At 42.6% G+C, this 22,187-nt stretch overlaps 1 protein-coding gene across 1 annotated transcript in view; it reads right to left on the bottom strand.

Moving 5' to 3' along the window:
* Nucleotides 1-20,461, bottom strand: part of DRP2 (dystrophin related protein 2) — a 45,991-nt gene extending 25,530 nt beyond the window's left edge. The window contains exons 1-2 of the mRNA XM_027086101.1: nucleotides 20,393-20,461; nucleotides 3,094-3,274 (exon numbers count right to left, since the gene is read on the bottom strand). Coding sequence (XP_026941902.1) covers nucleotides 3,094-3,210 — 117 coding nt within the window. The 5' untranslated portion in view covers nucleotides 3,211-3,274; nucleotides 20,393-20,461. The remainder of the gene's footprint in view (nucleotides 1-3,093; nucleotides 3,275-20,392) is intronic.
* Nucleotides 20,462-22,187: the final 1,726 nt, after the last annotated feature.

The raw sequence follows: 22,187 nt of genomic DNA, 5'->3' as shown, positions 1-22,187 counted from the left end.
GGAAACCAATCATCCCATTCAGACCACGGCTCGAAGTGCTTAACACACAGTAGGTGCTTAATAAATATCTGTTGATAAAATTAATGATGCCCAATCTATAGAATAAAAAATATTCAAGATTTAAAAAAGAACCCACAGCTCGCAGCCACACACGGAAGGAGAAGCGGGAGAGCAGCCAGGCTCTGGGGCAAAGCTCTGAGTGCAGTTGCCTTGCGTCCCTGGGAGCGGACCCTACCTGTGCCGCCTGGGGACCCAGTTGCAGGACTGGACAGCTCCATGATGATCCCTCCACACAAATCTGGACCCAGTGCCTGGTGAGCTAAAGGCAGAGTCCTGACAGGCTCTGAGCAGGCTCCCTCAGGGAGGGTGGGCAAAGCTGAGCCAGGCCAGGAGGCGGGATCTGTCACCCTGTTTGTTTACTGACCCCCCAGGAATCCAGAGGGGGCGGCTATGTCAGGACTCCAGACGGTGAATCAGGGCTTTGTCCCTGGGGAATTCCGGCTCACTCCCAACTGGGCCCGCCACACCGGGGCCAGGAGGGCCCTCCCAGACTGGCAAGGATGGTGAGAGTGGGACTGAGCATTCCATGGTGCTGAGGAGGGGCACGAAGAGGGGAGCTTCTGTTGATTTATGTTCCCTTTCCCTGGAAGACACAAAGGACTCACTCTGCCTCCACCCCCACCCCCTGAAGTGAAGGAAAGGATCAGACTGCTTTGGTGACAAACCTCTGGTAAGCAATTTCCCCAAGGTCTGGAAGGACAATGAGCTTGGTGATAAGCCTTGTCCTTGACCAAGTAAGCGTCCTCAGAGGCAGTGAGAGATGTGTGTGGCACACCTGGGGACAGAGCTGTGGTTGGGAAGGTGGGCAGCAGAAGACTGACCCAAGCCCACAGTGAAAATGAGAGAAGAGGGAGAGCCTTGTCCCCACAGACCTCCGCCTGCACTCTAAGGCCAGGGGGAGATGGATGGTCAATGGGCAATCCCCCCTGGACTTTTGCAGGGTGGGGAGAGGGCAAGAGGGAATCCAGAAACTCCATGCAGGGATCCAGCGCCAGAGAGGCTCCTGTGCCCTGCCTGTGCTGTCATTGGTCCCTGGCCTGAGGGGCAGGGCCCCTTCTGGAGGTGGCCACTCTTCTCCTTTGCCAGCAGACTTGGCTGGAGAAAGGTTAACATTCCCAAGCTGGGCCCCCACCCCTCAGCACTGAGGCAAAACCCTTCATTTTGACCAAAAAGAGTTCTGTTCCAATCCTCATTTATCTCCCACAGAGTCTTCTGGGCTTTCCACAGTTCCACATTGTTTCCATGCTGAGGCCCACCTACAGGAATAGTTAGAGCAGCTGCCTGACCCTTTCTGGGACTACGGGGTAGAGCCTTGCGGGGTGGATGGGGGATGGCAGGGGACAGCAGGCCAAGAGCAGGGAGTGGCTCTAGCTCTGTGTCGCAGCTTGGCTTATGCTGGGATAATTGGTCCCAAGCCAGTCTCACAGAGTTCCCCAGACTGGGAATGCCCCAGAGTTAGAAATGGCCTCTTGTGATCCAGCCACAGCCTAGTTGTCTGGTTCTGATGGAAGCACCCACGATGAGCTGGGCTCCACCCATGTTAGCCTTTCATTCCCTCCAGCCTTCTTCGCAGTTTCCTATGCCCCCATTTGGCTCCTTTACTATGCTCCATCACCCTGTTTTCCCCTCCGAGTTCCCCCTAATAATCACAAGTCCCCTGGGGCGGAGCCAGGCACACAATAGGCAAATAATGAATAATCATAGTTTTCTTTCCCTATCAATAGCCTTCTACTTCTGGCTTTTGTGGCCAAAATGTTTGCTTCTCACTCCCCACTCCCCATAGGGCTCTCTCCTTATCTCTTGAAACTTTAAGACAAAGTCAGAGCCATAGAAAAGGAAGAGAAGAAACTAGACAGTGACCGAGGAGAGGACTTGGTCTCACCATTCTCTGTCACAAAATGGAGCCCTCAGGTCCCGTTGCCAGGTGGAGAAGTTTGGAGGGGGTGGGCAATGAGCAGGGCAAGCCTTATGGAAGGACCCATGCTTCTCAATCCCTCAACCTTCTGAAAGCCCCAGTCTGGGGAAGGGGTAGGTACACAGGGGGACTCTCAGTTGACACTGACTTTGAGAATATGTTACAAGCAGCAAATTCTCTCTGGCTAGACATGTGAAAACAGCTTGGGAGGACCTGGGTCTTATGCCTCTCTGGACCTTGACTTTCCCTCATTATTCTCCCCCAGATGGGCTCCCCAGCACCTACATTCTCCATCCACGCCACCTCTCCATCCGTGTCGCTCTCTTCCTCCTCCCTGTATATTCAGCTGCTGTTTGCAGCTGAATAGTGACTCAGCGCTGCAGTCCATCTGTGAGATACTAAGAAACAGTACTTTCACATACTCCTGTGGCCTCTGGACCCCAAAGCATTGTAGGGCAAGCCAAAGTATGCTGATACTTCTCTCTTGTCTAGTCAGCTTTCCCTTGGACCTCCCTAATTGTCAGGAAAGGGGGCTGCCCTCTTGGGATTACTGCCTCTCACACATACTCTGACCACCTAGAACATATGCAGGTGGGCACACGCAGCACCACCACTCCACTTCTATAGGAGGAGAGAGACAGGAGAGGCCAGTATGAAACTCAGGGGAGCCTTAGTGGGGTTAACCCACTGTGAGTAAGACTAGGGACTTGAGAAGGAGAGCCAATGGAAGGAGAGGGAATATTCTGCAGGTATGGAATATGAGGTAAGCCACAGAGAAGTCAAGACAAAGGAAGGTCCTGTCTTGTCCTTGGCTATACCCTGAAGGATCATGCTTTTCTGGGACCTCCCTTGGGAGGTTAACATAAAACCAGCCCCCTCAGCCATTGTGGGCCCTTTGGCTTGTCCAGCTCAACACACCTCCTTTGCCCCATGCCCCCCCCATAAAAGGCCTCATGAGTGACAAGGATGGGCCAAAGGAGACCTCGTGCTGTCCAAGAGGTTTCATGTATATGGACAGTACCCCTGAGCTTTAGGAAGCATGGATACCCACAAGATCACACACAGATCATGTGTCCACCCTGTCTCCACAGGTCTTTCTTTTGCTCTCGGCCTCTTACCTGAGGCTGGGGGCAGGTGCTTCGGAGGCTGCTGCTGTGATGGAAGTGGTCAGCTGCCCGCCACTCATGACATCGTGGGAGGGTATAAGGGCATCCCTGCATGACCATAGGTTGCATCAGAACTGAGGCTCATGGGGGGGCGGTGAGGATAGGCAGTGCACCAACCGCTGAGCATAAGCACCTGGAAGAGTAACAAGGAGAAATTTAGAGTCAAGATCTAGAAAAGGACTGCAAATCCACCACTTCCCTAGAGGTGCCTTGACCAGTTATGTAAATAAGTATTCAAAGCTTACTTACCTATCCAATAGTTTTTCCCAGGCTATCATGTACCATCAAAATTTGATTTAATTATTGATCAAGGAAATATTTATTGTTTCTCTATTGTGCTTTGTGCTAGAGACACAAAGATTATATGCTGAGATTTTGCTGCCTGGGGATGGGGTGTGGGAGATGGAGGGGGGCAGTCATATAAGCTGATAATGATAATAAAACACTTATGTGGAAAATGCTATAATCGAGGTTTGACCAGAAGGCTAGGGGAGCACAGAGTGGGGAACAACTAACTCTATCTGAGATTTCAGAGAGACTGCATTTGAGATGAGTCTTGAAGGACTCAGTAGATATTTGCCTGTGCAGAGAAGGGAAGAAAGGGAGAAATGCATTCCCAGCAGAGGGACCCACCTGTGCAAAGGCGGATGTCACAAAAAAAGCACAGCATGTTCAGAGAACAGTAAGTTCAGTATGGCTGGAGTTTGGGAGGCACAGAGATGAAAAAGACATGGTGCCTGTCCCTGAGGAGTTCACATATGGAGAGAACAGACATGGGGAAAATCAAGCCATAAAGTGTTACTTGCATTAATTGTAGAAGTATTTATGGGTTGTAGTGAAGGGATGGATGAGGTGAGTTCTACCTGGCCATGTCAGGAAAAGTCTCCTTAGAGGAAATATACTTGAAGTGAGTCATAAAAGAGAAATCAGATTGCCATTAAGCAGAGAAGATAAAACAAAAAAGAACATTCCAAACAGCACAAAAATAAAATGTATGGTGTGACCAGAGTACAAGGTAGGTGCTTTGTGGGGAGTAGCAGGTGAGGCTGTGGCCAGATTGGGTCATGCCTTGAATGATAAGCAGAGGATTCTAAGGTTTCATCTCGTAGACAATAGGAAAGCACTGAAGACTTTAAGCAGGGGAGTGACATGACTAGATTTGCATTTTAGAAAGAGCCCTCTGGCTACCTTGTGGAGAGATTCTCTTGGGCAAAAACCCATTGAGGAGCTGTCAAAATAGGCAGGCAGTTGCAGTGAGGAGGGAGCAGAGAACATGGCTTTGAGTTACATTGAAGAGGTAAAACACACTGGGCTCGGTGATCACTTGGAGGTGAAGGGTGAGAGAGGTGAAGGAGTCAAAGGTTTTTAATTTGGGAGCTGGGTGGATAATATTGCCAACAGCAGGAAAGGAAAGACAAGAGAAGAAGCAAATTTGGTGTGGCAGGGGCAGGTGAGAGCAGTATTCCGTAATAAACTATTCTTTAGACATGTTCAGCTTTTGATGTCAAGAGCTAAGCTTAGAAAAGACATGAATGAAAAAGTTAAATGTACAGACCAACTGACAGTTTAGTGAATGTACACAAGTGTGATGAGGATGGGTGGCTAAAACAATGCTTGCAGATGATAAAAGTGATATCTTTTAGTGCTGGGCAAAGATGTGCCAGCTTTGATCCAATGGGCAGGAAGTGAACATCTTTGATTCCTGATCCTGATGATTAAATAGCCACCATTTTTAGTCTCTATTTCAGTGGTTCCCAACATTTTAGGTATAAGGGCCTCTTCTTAAAATAAAAACATCTCACTTCACCCACTCACACCTACATAGTAGCTGTACTTTTAGCACTTACGGAGTGAGAAAAACACTTATACATTTAAAGATCTGTGGACTCCTCACATTAAGTACCCTTCCCTCCTCCTCATGGGTCTATGGTCCAAAGATTGGGACCATTACAGATCATGAAGGTGCAAGAATTTATTGTCTGAAGGACATTTTACTGTAGTCAAAGTCCCTAGAGATCACACAACTACATCATTCCTCATCCCCAAAGAGATTGCCCTAAAGAATGGTTGAAAAGGTGGCTCCCCTCTGATCCAACGCCAACATAAAAGAATTAACCACTCAGATCAAAAATGAAGTACTGCTATGGACATATTGTAAGTATGATGGCTACAAAAGTCTTGCTTTCAGCCCTCTTTTTACATTAATATTTTTATACAAATAATGCATGTTTATAGAAAAACTGGAAAATATAAAAAAAATAACTGAAACTAAAAATAACCTATAATACTAGTATCCAGAGATAACCATTACTAACAGGTGTGAATCCTTATGGTAGTTTTCCTGTGAAAAATATATACTTACACTTTGGAAATAAACTTGTCATCATATTATTTATATATTCATTATATATTTATAATTTTGTATCATGCTTTTTTTATTTTCCTTTTATATCATGATCAGTTTAGAATTTCACTAACTATTCCTCTAAAAGATGATTTCTAATGGCTGCAAAGCTGTTAGAGTGCTATGGTTGAGGTCATGGGTTTTTGCATCAGACAGACCTAGGGTCAAACCCACACTATTCAACCTAATATCAATGTGGCCTGGGACAAGTTAACCTTTCTGAGCTTCAGTGTCCTCATCTGTAAAATGGGGATGACTGCCCTCGTAGACTACTTCTAACGATTAAAATTAATAATGTATTTAAATAACTTAGCACAGTGTCTGGCAATGGCACACTGTTCAATAAATGTTAGCTGTAATCATTGTTGTATACTATCCCACTGAATGGATATACCATAATTTATTTTAACAATTCAACGCGTCACACTGCAATGAACAGCCTTGTGCATATTTGTGATTCTTTCCGTAAGATAATTTCCTAGAAGGGAAAACTCCTGGATCAAAGGGCATGAACCATTTTCAGACTTGTAATACATACTTCTTTTTTTGTTAATTTATTTACTTTATTATTGGCTGTGTTGGGTCATCATTGCTGCACGCAGGCTTTCTCTAGCTGCGGCAAGCGGGGGCTACTCTTTGTTACAGTGCACCAGCTTCTCATTGTGGTGGCTTCTCTTGTTGTGGGGCACAGGCTCTAGGCACACGGGCTTCAGTAGCTGTGGCGCATGGGCTCTAGAGCGCAGGCTCTGTAGTTGTGGCGCACGGGCTTAGTTGCTCCGCGGCATGTGGGATCTTCCCGGACCAGGGATAGAACCCGTGTCCCCGGTGTTGGCAGGCAGATTCTTAAACACTGCGCCACCAGGGAAGTCCCAGACTTGTAATACATACTTCTAAATTGCCCTAGAATAAAGTTAGATCACTTTGTACTACCCCCAATGTATGAGAAAGCCAGTTTCCCAGCACACTTGCCGGCAGTTAGTATTCTTATTTTTAAAATATCTTTGCCAATTTTGTAAGTGAAGATGGCATCTTGAGGATTACTTTGCATCCTTAACTACTAGAAATGCTTAACTTTTTCCTTCCATTTTTAGTGGCCAGTTGTAGTTCTTCTTTCATAAACTATCCCTTTTTCTCTTTTGAGGTTCACCACTCTACAGATTAAATTCCTTCCTTCCTATTCTCCTCTACTGACCTGATGTCAGTTTGATGCTTCACAAAATAAAAATAAAACAAATCCAGGAATCAGGGAATTCAGATCTTCTAATCCCAACACAGGCCAAAAAGGGATAAACTCTTTCTAGTACTAGCATGACTACCTTCTGTTATGTTCAGACTTTGCCACTGATTGTGACAAGTCATTTCACCTCTCTAGACCTTGGTTTGCTAAAATGTTAATGTTTAACAGTTGCCACACATCAAAATGCTAGCATTTGCTATATTTGTAGGGCATGCTTTTGTAGCCTGCTGTACTGTTTTTCTTGATCCTCAATGGACCTGGTAAGGTTGGCCCAGCCAGAATTATGATCCCATCTGACAGATGAAGATGCTGAGACACAAGTGAACCTGGACCTCCTGACTCTTGGCCAGTGCTCCTTGTTCTACATAAAGATTCTTCTTTCTGCCTCCTTTATTTATCTCCATCCTGTCCCAATTACTACCTGTACATACTGATTGTTCTCTTCCTATTCCTCCTTTTAACTTGCAGAGTCTGTGAGGAATTGGAGATGAATCTGACTTGGTACCCAAAAGGTCGAGTGTGGGAAATAAGACATATAAACAAGTATCACAGGGGAGAAATGATTCATACCTTACGTGGGGTACAGAAATCATACTCTGAAAGGTCAGAGAGCAGGAACTGTTCACTTCAAGCTGGAGGGATATAGGATATATTTATGGATGTTTTTGAGCTAAGGTGAGAGAGAAGCTTTGGATGCATGAAGTAGTATGGAGGATGCTTTTGCAGTGGAACCAACTCGTCTGTGCTCTCCCCTAGGTATCCTGCTAGATACCAAACTGTGGCTTTTTCCCAATAGGAATACTCTTTTCCTAGTTCTCAAAGCCATATACAGGCCCTTCTGGGAGGATTCAGGGAGGACACATTGTTTAACTTAGGCAGAGATAAAAGCTTTAAATATATGTGGAATACCAGGATTTCAGCATGAAAGCAAGTTTGTTGGCTGGTGGAGGACAAGATTCATGCCCAATATTTATTTCTACCTCACATATTTTTAACACAGAGCCAGGCACAGAGCAGGCACTCAGTGAATGTTTTCTGACTTGATTTTCTTAATTAAAGTATAGTTGATTTACAACATTATATTAGTTTCAGGTGTACAACATAGTGATTTAGTATTTTTATAGATTATACTCCATTTAAAGTTATTATAAACTAATGGCTGTATTCCCTGTGCTGTACAATATATATCCTTGTTGCTTAATTATTTTATGTGTAGACAAATACTCTATGTTATCACTTATATGTGGAATCTAAAAAATAAAACAAACAAGTGTATATAACAAAAAGAAAACAGACTCACTGATATAGAGAACAAACTAGTGGCTACCAGTGGGGAGAGGGAATCAGGAAGAGGTGAGATAGGAGTATGGGATTAAGAGACAAAAACTAACTTGATCTACTGAATTGAACTCCAAACAGGTGAGTGTACAGGTCCTCAATTTTGTAGGTACAAATTCCAAGGGGCATGAAGAGAAAGGCTCTGGATATACACATTTCTTACATTTGTGTGAAATGATGTATACAGAACATTAGCATTTGAAGCAAGGCTTGAAATGGCAAAAAAACTGCAAACAACCTAATTGTCCATTACTAAGGACTTGTTAAATAAATAATTGTGTATCCATACAATGGAATTCTATACAGCTGTTAAAAACAGAATTAAGAACTATTTATGTGCCAATATAGAATGATCTCTTAAGATATATTTTTAAGTAAAAAGGAAACAAGAATAAAAAATAAAGTGGTTAGTTTACATTAGTTTTAAAAAAAGGAAAATATGTGCTTATATATGCAATAAAATATCTTTGGAAGTATAGAAAAGAACCCGTTAACATTGATTGCCTTTGGAGAATGGCATCAAGTGGCTACTAGACAGAGGTGGGAGAATTCCTTCCATTCCTTTGGGATTTTTCCTTATTTTCTCTCTTTCTAAAACTGAGAAATATAACTTACAAAAAAAGTGCATAAAACATATGTGTAAAATATATTGAATTATTACAAAGTAAATCCCCATATAATCATGGCTTGGGTTGAGAAATAGAATAATTACTCACACCCACAAAAGCCCCATGTCACCAATAGGAGATATAGTTTTTACTGAATATCTTTTTGTACCTTTTGAATTTGGAGCTGTGTGAGTATATTAGCTATTTAACGGCTATTCTCTCCCTCCCTCCCCACTCCTCACCAAAGTGCCATGGACATCTTCAACTGTTTTATGGAAAGGTAGGTGTAGCAGCTTTTCCACAGTCAAATAAATAATAACAGTTAAAATTTACTGTATTCCATGTTTTACATATATTAACTAATCAGTCTACATACATCAAGCATTGAATCCTCAGGACAATCCTATGAAGTAGTTACTACTGTTGTCTGCATTGTGCAGGTAAGAACACGGAGGCACATAGGCAGTAAGTAACTTGTTCAAAGTGATATCGTTACTCTGAGGTGAGGAACTGGGATTTACATCCAGGCTAGTGTGTCTCAGAATACAAGTTCTTCACTGCTACACTATTCTGCATCTGTAAATTCTAGAACCCAGGCTCTGAGGCACTGTGGTCACTGACACTTAGTAAGTAGGGAAGATTCTTGGCTATGGGCCACCAGGTGGGAGCCCAAGGGCTGACTCAGACATGCCACTACCCAGGCAAAGACACAAGCAATTAAGAATGGACAGGATGCAGTGGGTCTGGGGTATCAGCCAGCTGGCAAATCCTACAGAGCATTTAAATGACCTTCCAAGGACGTCTGGGAGGTAAAATGCTAGTCAACTCTCCCAGTCTGACCTCAGACCTTTCCCAGTGCCTTAGAGCTCAGTAAATGTTTTTTGAACAAATGAATAAGCTCTTTCCACCTATAAACTGGAGAAGTTTAGGAACCTACCCTACAGAAGTACTTGCAGAAGTGGACGAGGGTGTCTGCTACAGTATTGTTTGCAATAGCAAAACTGCAATTGACTCAAATCTCCATCAACAAGGGACTGGTTAAGTATCGGAGAGGCGGCACCGCATAGCAGTGTAGAGTGTGGGCTCTGAGCCAGCACACTAGAGTTTGCATCCTGGCTCCAAGACCTAACAGCACAGGTTTGGACAAGCTCCCTGACTTCATGCTTCAGTCCCTGCATCTGTAAAAAAGGGGATAATGAAAAGACGTACTTCATAGCCTCGTTGTAAGGAGTTAATTCATAGTTTCTGACATCTAGTAAGTACTGAAATCTTTTCTATTATTGCAGCCACTCATGCCATGGAATATTATGTAGCTGTTAAAAAGAAAGAGGTAGATCTGTACTCACTGATTTGAACAGATGCTGAAGATATATATTTTAGGTTAAAAAAAAGTGTCAGAATGAACATGTCTGGTATAACTCCAGTTTTGTAAAAAACCTTCTTTCTGTGTATGCACAGAAAGAAAGCCTACAAGGATACACAAAACTGTTCAGCATGGGCTTCCCTGGTGGCGCAGTGGTTCAGAGTCCACCTGCCGATGCAGGGGACGCAGGCTTGTGCCCCGGTCCGGGAGGATCCCACATGCCACAGAGTGGCTGCACTCGTGAGCCATGGCCGCTGGGCCTGTGTGTCCGGAGCCTGTGCTCCACAACAGGAGAGGCCACAACAGTGAGAGGCCCGAGTACCGCAAAAAACAAAAAACAAAAACAAAAAACTGTTCAGCGACATTGCTTCTGGAGAGTTGTATGAAGGGGACCCTCATTTTGACTTTATACACTTTGTGTGTGTGTACATATATTATATATATATATATATATATAATTTTTACAACAATCATTTATTATTCTTGGAAGAAAATAAATAAGGAAGACTTCTAAATCATGAGAGGCTCGGGAAAGAACAGGGAAGTGCAAAGAAGACCCCTTCTTGTGAGCTACAGTTTCCTCTCTCCAGTCCAAGGTGACATTGCATGATGGCCCTCCCTCTCACAGCACTGCCTTTCTACCTGACAGCATGGCACTAAGAGACAAGACACACATTTCATTTGTACCAAACCTTGTTATGTGTTCCTAAAATAATTCCTGCAATGTAGCCAAAAACCAAGGTTCTGCTTCAGATGCTCTCACTAATGAATAACACAGGGAACACAGATTGTCAAGCTGGTAGGAACCTTAGAGCTTACTTAGGCCAACCCCTTCATTTACAAATGGAAACAATGAAATGTGTTCCTGAGAAGGTAGATGTCAAGTAATTTTGAGAAATACAAGTTCTTTTCCAGTGGGAAGAAAGATCAGAGATGCATCCTCATGAGGAGAATTGTATTATAAGAACCAATTAATAAACAAACTTATGGTTACTAAAGGGGAAAGGGGGGAGGAGGGATAAACTAGGAGTTTGGGATTAACATATACACACTACTATATATAAAATCGATAAACAACAAGGACCTACCGTATAGCATAGGGAACTATACTCAACATCTTGTAATAAACCATAATGGAAAAGAATATGAAAAAGAATATGTATGTGTGTGTGTGTGTGTGTTTATAACATAATCACTATGCTGTACACCTGAAACTAACACAACATTATCAATCAACTATACTCCAATAAAAAAAAGAAAAAAGAAAACCAAATGAAATAAAAGATATAGGAATTGGAAAGGGAAAAAGAAAAGAACCAATTAATGCAATACATCTAAAACCTTTATACACTGCTGGTGGGGGTATAAGTTAGTAAACCATTTTGGAGAGCAATCTGACAATATCTCCCCAAAGTGAAAAATTCTCATACCCTGCAATGGGGCAATTCCCTCCAATAGCAATAGTCACATAAGAATATCTACACAGGAATGATCACAGTAGCCCTAACTGTGAGCCAGAAACTGGAAACAGCCTAAATGTCCGTCAACTACAGAATGGATAAATAAATCATGGCACATTCATTAAATGGAATGCTATACAATAGTAAAAAATGAATGAACTAGAGTCACATATCACAATGTGGATGAATTTCACAAATATAACATTGAATAGGAAAAAACAAATTGGAAAAGAATACATACCATTGATATACATTTTAAAAACACATAAAGCAGTGGCATATGCTGCTTAAAGACCCATACATATATAGTAAAAGTATAAATAGATGCATGAGAATAATAAATGCCAAATCCAGAGAGTGGTTACTTTGGAGGGAGGAAAGGAGGAAGTTTGATCACAGAAGGATAGAGGGTTTCAAGTCTACTGGAGATGTTTTTTCTTAAGCTGGATGGTGGATATCCTGATTTTCATTATATTATTCTTTATACCTCTTTGAATGTCTAAAAATTTTCATAGCATATTGTTTAAAAGAATGCAAAAAATCCAAGGCTGAAAGGGAAATTCAGAATTTTCAGATATAACAAAATAACTAAAGAAATGTATAAGATACAAACATCTCACTCAAAATGACAGGATTATTCCTTCAACCTGCTTCATCTTCCTGGGACTAATTTAACAGGAGGGAACCTGCTAGAGGAGCAGCAAATGGGCACAGGGGGACTAAGAATTAGGAGATAAGGGTTCCATTCTCTCAAATACTCAGAAAGAACAATTTCATTAACCTCTCATTTTTTCACACTTAAAAATGTGGTGCTGGATTAGATTATTTTAAAGTTTTTTTCCATATGTCAATTTCTTCCAGGATTTTTTTTTTGAGCAGCAATTTCTAAAACTGTGTGTGCAAGATACAAAAATTTTTTCCATGTAGAAAAGAGTTCCTTGGTCAAATCTGTTTGGGATATATTGGGTTAAACAGAATTAAACAGGGCTTCCCTGGTGGTGCAGTGGTTGAGAGTCTACCTGCCGATGCAGGGGATGCGGGTTCGTGCCCCGGTCCAGGAAGATCCCACATGCCATGGAGCGGTTGGGCCCGTGAGCCATGGCCACTGAGCCTGCGTGTCCGGAGCCTGTGCTCCGCAACGGGAGAGGCCACAACAGTGAGAGGCCAGCATACCACAAAACAAACAAACAAACAGAATTAAACAGATTACAGCAGTACTTCTCAGAGCCTTTAACACATTTATATATATTATGACTCTTCAAGAGGATAATTCAGTTATGAAGCATTTTCAAAAAATTATTGGACCATAGAAAACGGCCCCCTGAGACAGCAGAAGTAAGAAGAACTACAGTTCTGCAGCTGTGGAAGGAAAACCACGTTCACAGAAAGATAAACAAAATGAAAAGACAGAGGACTTTGTACCAGATGAAGGAACAAGATAAAACCGCACAAAAACAACTAAATGCAGTGGAGATAGGCAACCTTCCAGAAAAAGAATTCATAATAATGATAGTGAAGATGATCCAGGACCTCGAAAAAGAATGGAGGCAAAGATCGAGAAGATGCAAGAAATGTTTAAAAAAGACCTAGAAGAATTAAAGAACAAACACCTAGAAGAATTAAAGAACAAACAGACAGAGATGAACAATACAATAACTGACATGAAAAATACACTGGAAGGGGCTTCCCTGGTGGCGCAGTGGTTGAGAGTCTGCCTGCTGATGCAGGGGACACGGCTTCATGCCCTGGTCCGGGAAGATCCCACATGCCGCAGAATGGCTGGGCCCGTGAGCCATAGCCGCTGAGCCTGCATGTCCGGAGCCTGTGCTCTGCAATGGGAGAGGCCACAACAGTGAGAGGCTCGCATACCTCAAAAAAAAAAAAGAAAATAATACACTAGAAGGAATCAATAGCAGAATAACTGAGGCAGAAGAATGGATAAGTGACTTGGAAGACAGAATGGTGGAATTCACTGCCACAGAACAGAATAAAGAAAAAAGAATGAAAAGAAATGAAGACAGCCTAAGAGATCTCTGGGACTACATTAAATGCAACAACATTCGCGTTACAGGGGCCCCAGAAGGAGAAGAGAGAGAGAAAGGACCAGAGAAAATATTTGAAGAGATTATAGTCGAAAACTTCCCTAAGATGGGAAAGGAAATAGCCACTCAAGTCCAGGAAGCACAGAGAGTCCCATGCAGGATAAACCCAAGGAGAAACATGCCGAGACACATAGTAATCAAATTGATAAAAGTTAAAGGCAAAGAAAAATTATTGAAAGCAACAAGGGAAAAATGACAACATACAAGGGAACTCCCATAAGGTTAACAGCTGATTTCTCAGCAGAACCTCTACAAGCCAGAAGGGAGTGGCAGGACATATTTAAAGTGATGAAAAGGGAAAACCTGCAACCAAGATTACTCTACCCAGCAAGGGTCTCATTCAGATTTGATGGAGAAATTAAAACCTTTACAGACAAGCAAAAGCTAAGAGAATTCAGCACAACTAAACCAGCTCTACAACAAAAGTTAAAGGAACTACAGGAGAAGAAAAGGACCTACAAAAACATACCCATAACAATTAAGAAACTGGTAATAGGAACATACATATTGATAATTACCTTAAACATGAATGGATTAAATGCTCCATCCAAAAGACACAGGCTCACTGAATGGATACAAAAACAAGACCCACCTATATGCTGTCTACAAGAGACCCACTTCAGACCTAGGGACACATACAGACTGAAAGTGAGGGGATGGAAAAAGATATTCCATGCAAATGGAAGTCAAAAGAAAGCTGGAGTAGCAATACTCATATCAGATAAAATAGACTTTAAAATAAAGGATGTTACAAGAGACAAGGAAGAACACTATGTAATGATCAAGGGATCAATCCAAGAAGAAGATATAACAATTATAAATATATATGCACCCAACATAAGAGCATCTCAATACATAAGGCAACTGCTAACAGCTATAAAAGAGGAAATTGACAGTAACACAGTAATAGTGGGGGACTTTAACACCTCACTTACACCAATGAACAGATCATCCAGACAGGAAATTAATAAGGAAACACAAGCTTTAAATGACACAGTAGACCAGACAGATTTAATTGATATTTACAGGACATTCCATCCCAAAACAGCAGATTACACTTTCTTCTCAAGTGCATACGGAACATTCTCCAGGATAGATCACAACTTGGGTCACAAATCAAGCCTCGATAAATTTAAGAAAATTGAAATCATATCAAACATCTTTTCCGGCCACAACGCTATGAGATTAGAAATCAATTACAGGGAAAGAAACGTAAAAAACACAAACACATGGAGGCTAAACAATACATTACTAAATAACGAAGAGATCACTGAAGAAATCAAAGAGGAAAACAAAAAGTACCTAGAGACAAATGACAACGAAAACACAATGATCCAAAACCTATGGGATGCAGCAAAAGCAGTTCTAAGAGGGAAGTTTATAGCAATACAAGCCTACCTCAAGAAACAAGAAAAATCTCTAACAAACTAACCTTACACCTAAAGGAACTAGAGAAAGAAGAACAAAAAAACCTAAAGTTAGTAGAAGGAAAGAAATCATAAAGATCAGATCAGAAATAAATGAAATAGAAACAAAGACAACAATAGGAAAGATAAATAAAACTAAAAGCTGGTTCTTTGACAAGGTAAAGAAAATTGATAAACCTTTAGCCAGACTTATCAAGAAAAAAAGGGAGAAGATTCAAATCAATAAAATTAGAAATGAAAAAGGAGAAGTTACAACAGGCACGTCAGAAATAAAAACGGTCATCAGAGATTACTACAAGCAACTCTATGCCAATAAAATGGACAACCTGAAAGAAATGGACAAATTCTTAGAAAATCACAACCTTCCGAGAGTGAACCAGGAAGAAATGGAAAATATAAATAGACCAGGGGCTTCCCTGGTGGCACAGTGGTTAAGAATCCGCCAGCCAATGCAGGGGACACAGGTTCAAGCCCTGGTCTGGGAAGGTCCCACATGACACAGAGCAACTAAGCTCGTGTGCTACAACTACTGAACCTGTGCTCTAGAGCCCGCAAGCCACAACTACTGAGCCCACGTGCCACAACTACTGAAGCCTGTGTGCCTAGAGCCTGTCCTCCACAACAAGACAAGCCACCGCAATGAGAAGCCCATGCACTGCAATGAAGACCCAATGCAGCCAAAAATAAATAAATAAAATTTTAAATATATATATAAACAGACCAATCAGAAGCACTGAAATTGAAACTGCAGTTAAAAATCTTCCAACAAACAAAAGTCCAGGACCAGATGGCTTCACAGGTGAAATCTATCAAACATTGAGAGAAGAGCTAACACCCATCCCTCTCAAACTGTTCCAAACAATTGCAGTGGAAGGAACACTACCAAACTCATTCTATGAGGCCACCATCACCCTGATACCAAAACCAAAGATACTACAAAAAAAGAAAATTACAGACAAATATCACTGATGAATATTGATGTAAAAATCCTCAACAAAATACTAGCAAACAGAATCCAACAACACATTAAAAGGATCATACACCATGACCAAGTGGGATTAATCCCAGGGGCGGAAGGATTCTTCAACATACACAAATCAATGTGATACACCATATTAACAAACTGAAGAATAAAAACCATATGATCATCTCAATAGATGCAGAAAAAGCTTTTGACAAAATTCAACATACATGTATGATAAAACTCTCCAGAAAGTGGGCATAGAGGGAAACTACCCCAACATAATAAAGGTCATATATGACAAACCCACAGCAAACATTATTCTCAATGGTGAAAAACTGAAAGCATTTCCTCTAAGATCAGGAACAAGATAAGGATGTCCACTCTCACCAGTATTATTCAACATAGTTTTGGAAGTCCTAGCCACAGCAATCAGAGAAGAAAAAGAAATAAAAGGAATACAAATTGGAAAAGAAGAAGAAAAAGTGTCACAGTTTGCAGATGACATGATACTCTACATAGAGAATCCTAAAGATGCCACCAGAAAACTACTAGAGCTAATCAATGAATTTGGTAAAGTTGCAGAATACAAAATTAATGCACAGAAATCTCTTGCATTCCTATACACTAACAATGAAAGATCAGAAAGGGAAATTAAGGAAACAATCCCATTCACCACTGCAACAAAAAGAATAAAATACCTAAGAATAAACCTACCTAAGGAGGCAAAAGACCTGTACTCAGAAAACTATAAGACACTGATAAAAGAAATCAAAGATGACACAAACAGTTGGAGAGATATACCATGTTCTTGGATTGGAAGAATCAATATTGTGAAAATGACTATACTACCCAAAGCAATCTACAGATTCAATGCAATCCTTATCAAATTACCAGTGGCATTTTTTACAGAACTAGAACAAAAAATCTTAAAATTTGTATGGAAACACAAAAGACCCTGAATAGCCAAAGCAGTCTTGAGGGAAAAAACTGGAGCTGGAGGCATCAGACTCCCTGACTTCAGACTATACTACAAAGCTACAGTAATCAAGACAGTATGGTACCAGCACCAAAACAGAAATATAGATAAATGGAACAGGATAGAAAGCCCAGAGATAAACCAATGCACCTATGGTCAACTAATCTATGACAAAGGAGGCAAGGATATACAATGGAGAAAAGACAGCCTCTTCAATAAGTGGTGCTGGGAAAACTGGACAGCTACATGTAAAAGAATGAAATTAGAACACTCCCTAACACCATACACAAAAATAAACTCAAAATGGATTAGAGACTTAAATGAAAGACCAGACGCTATAAAACTCTTAGAGGAAAACATAGGAAGAACACTCTTTGACATAAATCACAGCAAGATCTTTTTTGGTCCACCTCCTAGAGTAATGGAAATAAAAACAAAAATAAACAAATGGGACCTAATGAAACTTAAAAGCTCTTACAAAGCAAAGAAAGTTACAAACAAAATGAAAAGACAACCCTCAGAAAGGGAGAAAATATTTGCAAATGAATCAACAGACAAATGATTAATCTCCAAAATGTGCAAGCAGCTCATGCAGCTCAATATCAAAAAAACAAACAACCCAATCCAAAAATGGGCAGAAGACCTAAATAGACATTTCTCCAAAGAAGATATACAGATTGCCAACAAACACATGAAAGGATGCTCCACATCACTAATCATTACAGAAATGTAAATCAAATCCACATTGAGGCATCACCTCACACCAGTCAGAATGGCCATCATCAAAAAACCTACAAACAATAAATGCTGGAGATGGTGTGGAGAAAAGGGAACCCTCCTGCACCATTGGTAGGAATGTAAATTGATGCAGCCACTATGGAGAACAGTATGGAGGTTTCTTAAAAAACTAAAAATAGAGCTACCATATGACCCAGCAATCCCCTGCTGGGCATATACCCTGAGAAAACCATAATTCAAAAAGACACATGCACCCCAATGTTCACTGTAGCACTATTTACAATAGCCAGGTCATGGAAGCAACCTAAATGCCCATAGACAGATGAGTGGATAATGAAGATGTGGCACATATATACAATGGAATATTACTCGGCCATAAAAAGGAACGAAATTGGGTCATTTGTAGAGATGTGGATGGATCTAGAGACTGTCATACAAAGTGAAGTAAGTCAGAAAGAGAAAAATAAATATCGTATACTAACGCATATATGTGGAACCTAGAAAAATGGTACAGATGAACCGGTTTGCAGGGCAGAAATTGAGACACAGATGTAGAGAACAAACGGATGGACATCAAGAGGGGAAAGTGGGGTGGGGGGGTGATGGTGGCGTGATGAATTGGGAGATTGGGATTGACATGTATACACTAATATGTATAAAATAGATAACTAATAAGAACGTGCTGTATAAAAGATAAAATAGAATTTAAAAAAAAAAGAAAGAAAACATCCCCCGCCACGTGCAACACACCACCACCACTCCTTATTTTAAAACAGAATCTATTAACATTCTTTCCTAACAGTGTTCTGTGGAATATCGGTTTGGTAAATGCCATCCTAGAAGGATTTATCTCACTTGCTCTTTCAGTTGCTGATGGATGTTTAGAATCTTTTTAAAGAGTGGAATGTAGTTTCCTAGTTTAACTTCCACAGAGTGGGTTTCCTTTGAGTGAGTGCTCCTGGCCATTGTAGAAGGCTATCTTCTTAGGCTTCATTAGTGAGAGCCCATCCTATCTCACATTTTGGCAGATTTAACATGAGAAACTTCTGAGTATCTTTGGTTAGAAGTGCTGCATCCCAGATGTGCCCTCTGTACCTGGCTCTTGGGCCTTTGCTAAGTTTGCTGCTTTAAGCCGTGCTCCCTTCCTTTGGGTGATTGCAGAGCTGAGGAGTGCTCTGGCCTGGAGCTCAGGGCCGAATTCCTGTGGGACAAGCCTCAAGGGAAGAGGAGCCCTCAGTGCCTTCATCACCCAGCACTGGTTTGCAGTAGACAGGACTGTAGAGCCGAGGCCAGTCCACCCAGGAAAAGAGGGGATCCGACTTCTTTCAGGGACAGGACACTTATCAGTTCCACTGGCAGCACTGCCTTTTGTGGGGAGGGGTTCCTTAGAAGATCCCAGGGTTCTCTGGAACTATCTCCCCATCCAAATCCCAGAGGGGAAATCTCCTGAGGTTTGTGGCTCCCACAGGGCCTTTTAAAAGGTGATTTACCTGAGGGCCTTTAATCTAGAAACAAGGATTCCTTTGGAAAAGTCAGATGCTAAGGTGAATGAGGCAGAGAGATTTTTTTTTAAGGCTTTTGTTCTTTTGAACAATCAAAAAGAAAACATGAGAAAAGTATGTTCTTTTCCAGGCAGCTGCTGCTGCTGCCCTTCTTCCTTCTCTACCCCACTCCACCCCAGCCCGGCCCTGCCCAGCTACCTGCTTGGACCCAACACCTCTGAGGCCTGGCTCTCCCTGCCTACCAAAGGCAAGATAAGCCTTAACTACCCACACAGTGTCAGGCCCACTTACCAGGCTGGGGCATTGGGCCTGATGCTGGGGAAAGCTGAAGAGAGAAAAAGGAACAGGGTGTTTGATGCCAGAAGAGGTGATCCCCATTTCAAAGCTCTCCAAGCTCTGCTCTCAAGAATGGAGAGGAGCCTCCTGGTTACAGGGGGTAGAAAGGAAATCAAGGGAAGCAATCAGAGGAAAACTGCAACGGGGGAAGCCGGATTGAGCCAGGAAGTAAATGCAGAGATTAGGATGCACCTTCAACCCCAGGCTCCTAGGTCAGAGCCCGGTTTGCTCCAAGGAAGTGCTCCTGTGTCCTGTCTGCTGGCCAGACACTCATTTGTTCAGGAAACCTGCTCCAAGGTCCCGTGTTTCCTCTCTCCTCCCTTTTCAGCTAATGCTTTCCACACCCCTTCCCTTCCCTCCCTCCAGGAAATCCATCCATGGACAAAAAGCCTGTCATTGAGAACAGACATAAATAAATAAACAAACATGTAAATAAATAAATACCCCTCTACTCTCAAAGCAGCAAACTGTGGACCTTCCTCTTATTCATTTTTAGACCATAGTTGCTCAAATTGGATGGAGTTTCTATTCCTGGGCATCTTTTTTTTTTTTCCTTCTATAAATCCAGGCGGTGGCTACTTCATTGTGGGCATTTTTTTAAATGCAAGTTTTCCCCTAAAGGCACAAGCAGGTGGCAGGCAGGCAGGCAGGTGCATACACACACACACACACACACACACACACACACACACACACGGGCGCACACAGAGTACCTCTGGAGCTTCCCCTCCCTCAGTCATTTCCCCTCAGTGGGCTGAAAAAGGGTGAGGCTTGAAATCATTTCTCTGTGGCCTACCTTCTGATTCCAGCAGGTCTGAGGAGCAGGCGACAACCGGGAGCTGGGCGGCCAGGGCTGGGTTGCCTGTGTGAATCAGCAAAGAAGTCCCTGAGACAGGGATGCTGACAGCTGCTGTATGCACACTCTCCCTCTGTCTCTCCCACCTCCCTGCCCTCCTTCTCCTGCTCCTCCTCCCCTCTCGGAACCGCTCTGTGTTGCTATGCAATCATATCACAGGACTAACAGCATCACTCCCACCTCAGGCAAAGATACCCTTGACTGGGCAAATGCAGGAAGAGGAAGGACAGTTTTGTAGAACTACCGGAGCCTTGGCAGCTCTCTCGGAGATTTCAATTTATTAGAAGCAGAGAAGGAAAGCGGAAGACGCTGAGAGGCAGAGGGGGAGAGGGGGAGAGGCTTCCACTTGGGAGGAGGAGACAAAAGAGGCTGAGAGATCAATACAAGCTGCTGAGCGAGGAGCCTGGGCCTCAACTTCCACAGATCTAGCTCAGAGCCAAAGCCAACTTCAGAGCCAGCAGCTGGCAGGGCCCCTCATTAGCCAGTCCAGGATTCAGTTTCTGTGTTAGAGGTTGAAACACTCTGCTCTAGAATCATCACTGTACCCAAGGTAGAGTCTTGGGCCCAGGGCAGTCTGCCAGTCACCCGTAAGTTCCATCCTTACCTCCTCTTAGATCTAAATGTAGAGAAAGCCTTGACAATGAGAGCAGCAAAGTGCACCTTGAATGATTTAAGAAAATACAGCTCCTCCGTGCCTCCCCTCACCCACTACCCCAGTCACTCTCCTTCCTTCTGTCCATACCAGCCCTTACAACTTTAACTGTCACCCCTGTTAAAGAGAAGAGGGTATGAATGCCAAACACACTGAGAGACCTGGGAGAAGCCACTAAAGGGATGGAGGGGATTATATCCCTTTACGGAGTGCCCAGCACACAGTACGTTAACTCAATAAATATTTATTGAATGAGTAAATTGAAATGCTGGATGGATGGATGGATAGATGGATGGATGGATGGGTGGCTAGCAGTCAGAAGGCCCCCATCCCCATCCTCCTACACAGACATACTCATATTTAAAGCCCCAGCAGCTCCAGCCTGGGGCAAAGGATAAGAGAAGCATTCTTCTTTCCTCTCTCCATTTCTGAGAACAGGGTGTGTATGAGAAGGAGAAACGCGTTGGTTTGGGGGTGGATTGCTTAACTTTACTGATTTGCCTCTAAGAACTCTATAAGCTCTGATGGCAATGGAATTTAGAAGACAAAATACTTCCTGGCCCAAAGGACTTGGGACTAGTGTTTACAAAGTTTCTACAAAGACTGAGAATTATTGTTATTATTATTAATTATTATCTTTATAGAAAACCCTCAGGTAGGAAATAACTAGTGTGTATGTGTTTTCTTTTGAGATAAAAATGTTAAAAACTTAAGCTGCTGGTTTCAGTAAAAGATTAGCCATAAAGGCCTGATCTCCTCTTTAAAACGAGCAAAGAAAATGGGAACCAACTGCTCCCTCCCCCAAACGAGGCTTTTAGAGCTGTGTGAGTGGCCCCCCCTGCCCAACCCCCATGCAGGCGCAGAAAGGGCCTTTGATTTCTGAAGGGGTTTTGGAAGCACAACCGGCTTCTCAGTCTACACACCCCCGACAGAGCAGTTCTGAGCTCCCCAGCCTCACCCGGCCTGGCCCCAGTCTTAGTCCTGGCAGCGTGCAGGGTTTCTCAGTACCATCCAGATCCAGGGCCCCAGGAGTCCTTTACTACTGACTCAGAATGACTTGGAGGGGGCAGTTGGCTAGAAGAA

This window comes from Aethalodelphis obliquidens, unplaced genomic scaffold, assembly GCF_003676395.1.
Source record: "Aethalodelphis obliquidens isolate GAN/ISIS:26980383/991018 unplaced genomic scaffold, ASM367639v1 scaffold54, whole genome shotgun sequence".
In the NCBI taxonomy this organism is placed as follows: domain Eukaryota; kingdom Metazoa; phylum Chordata; class Mammalia; order Artiodactyla; family Delphinidae; genus Aethalodelphis; species Aethalodelphis obliquidens.
This window is presented reverse-complemented; position numbering and strand designations above follow the sequence as displayed.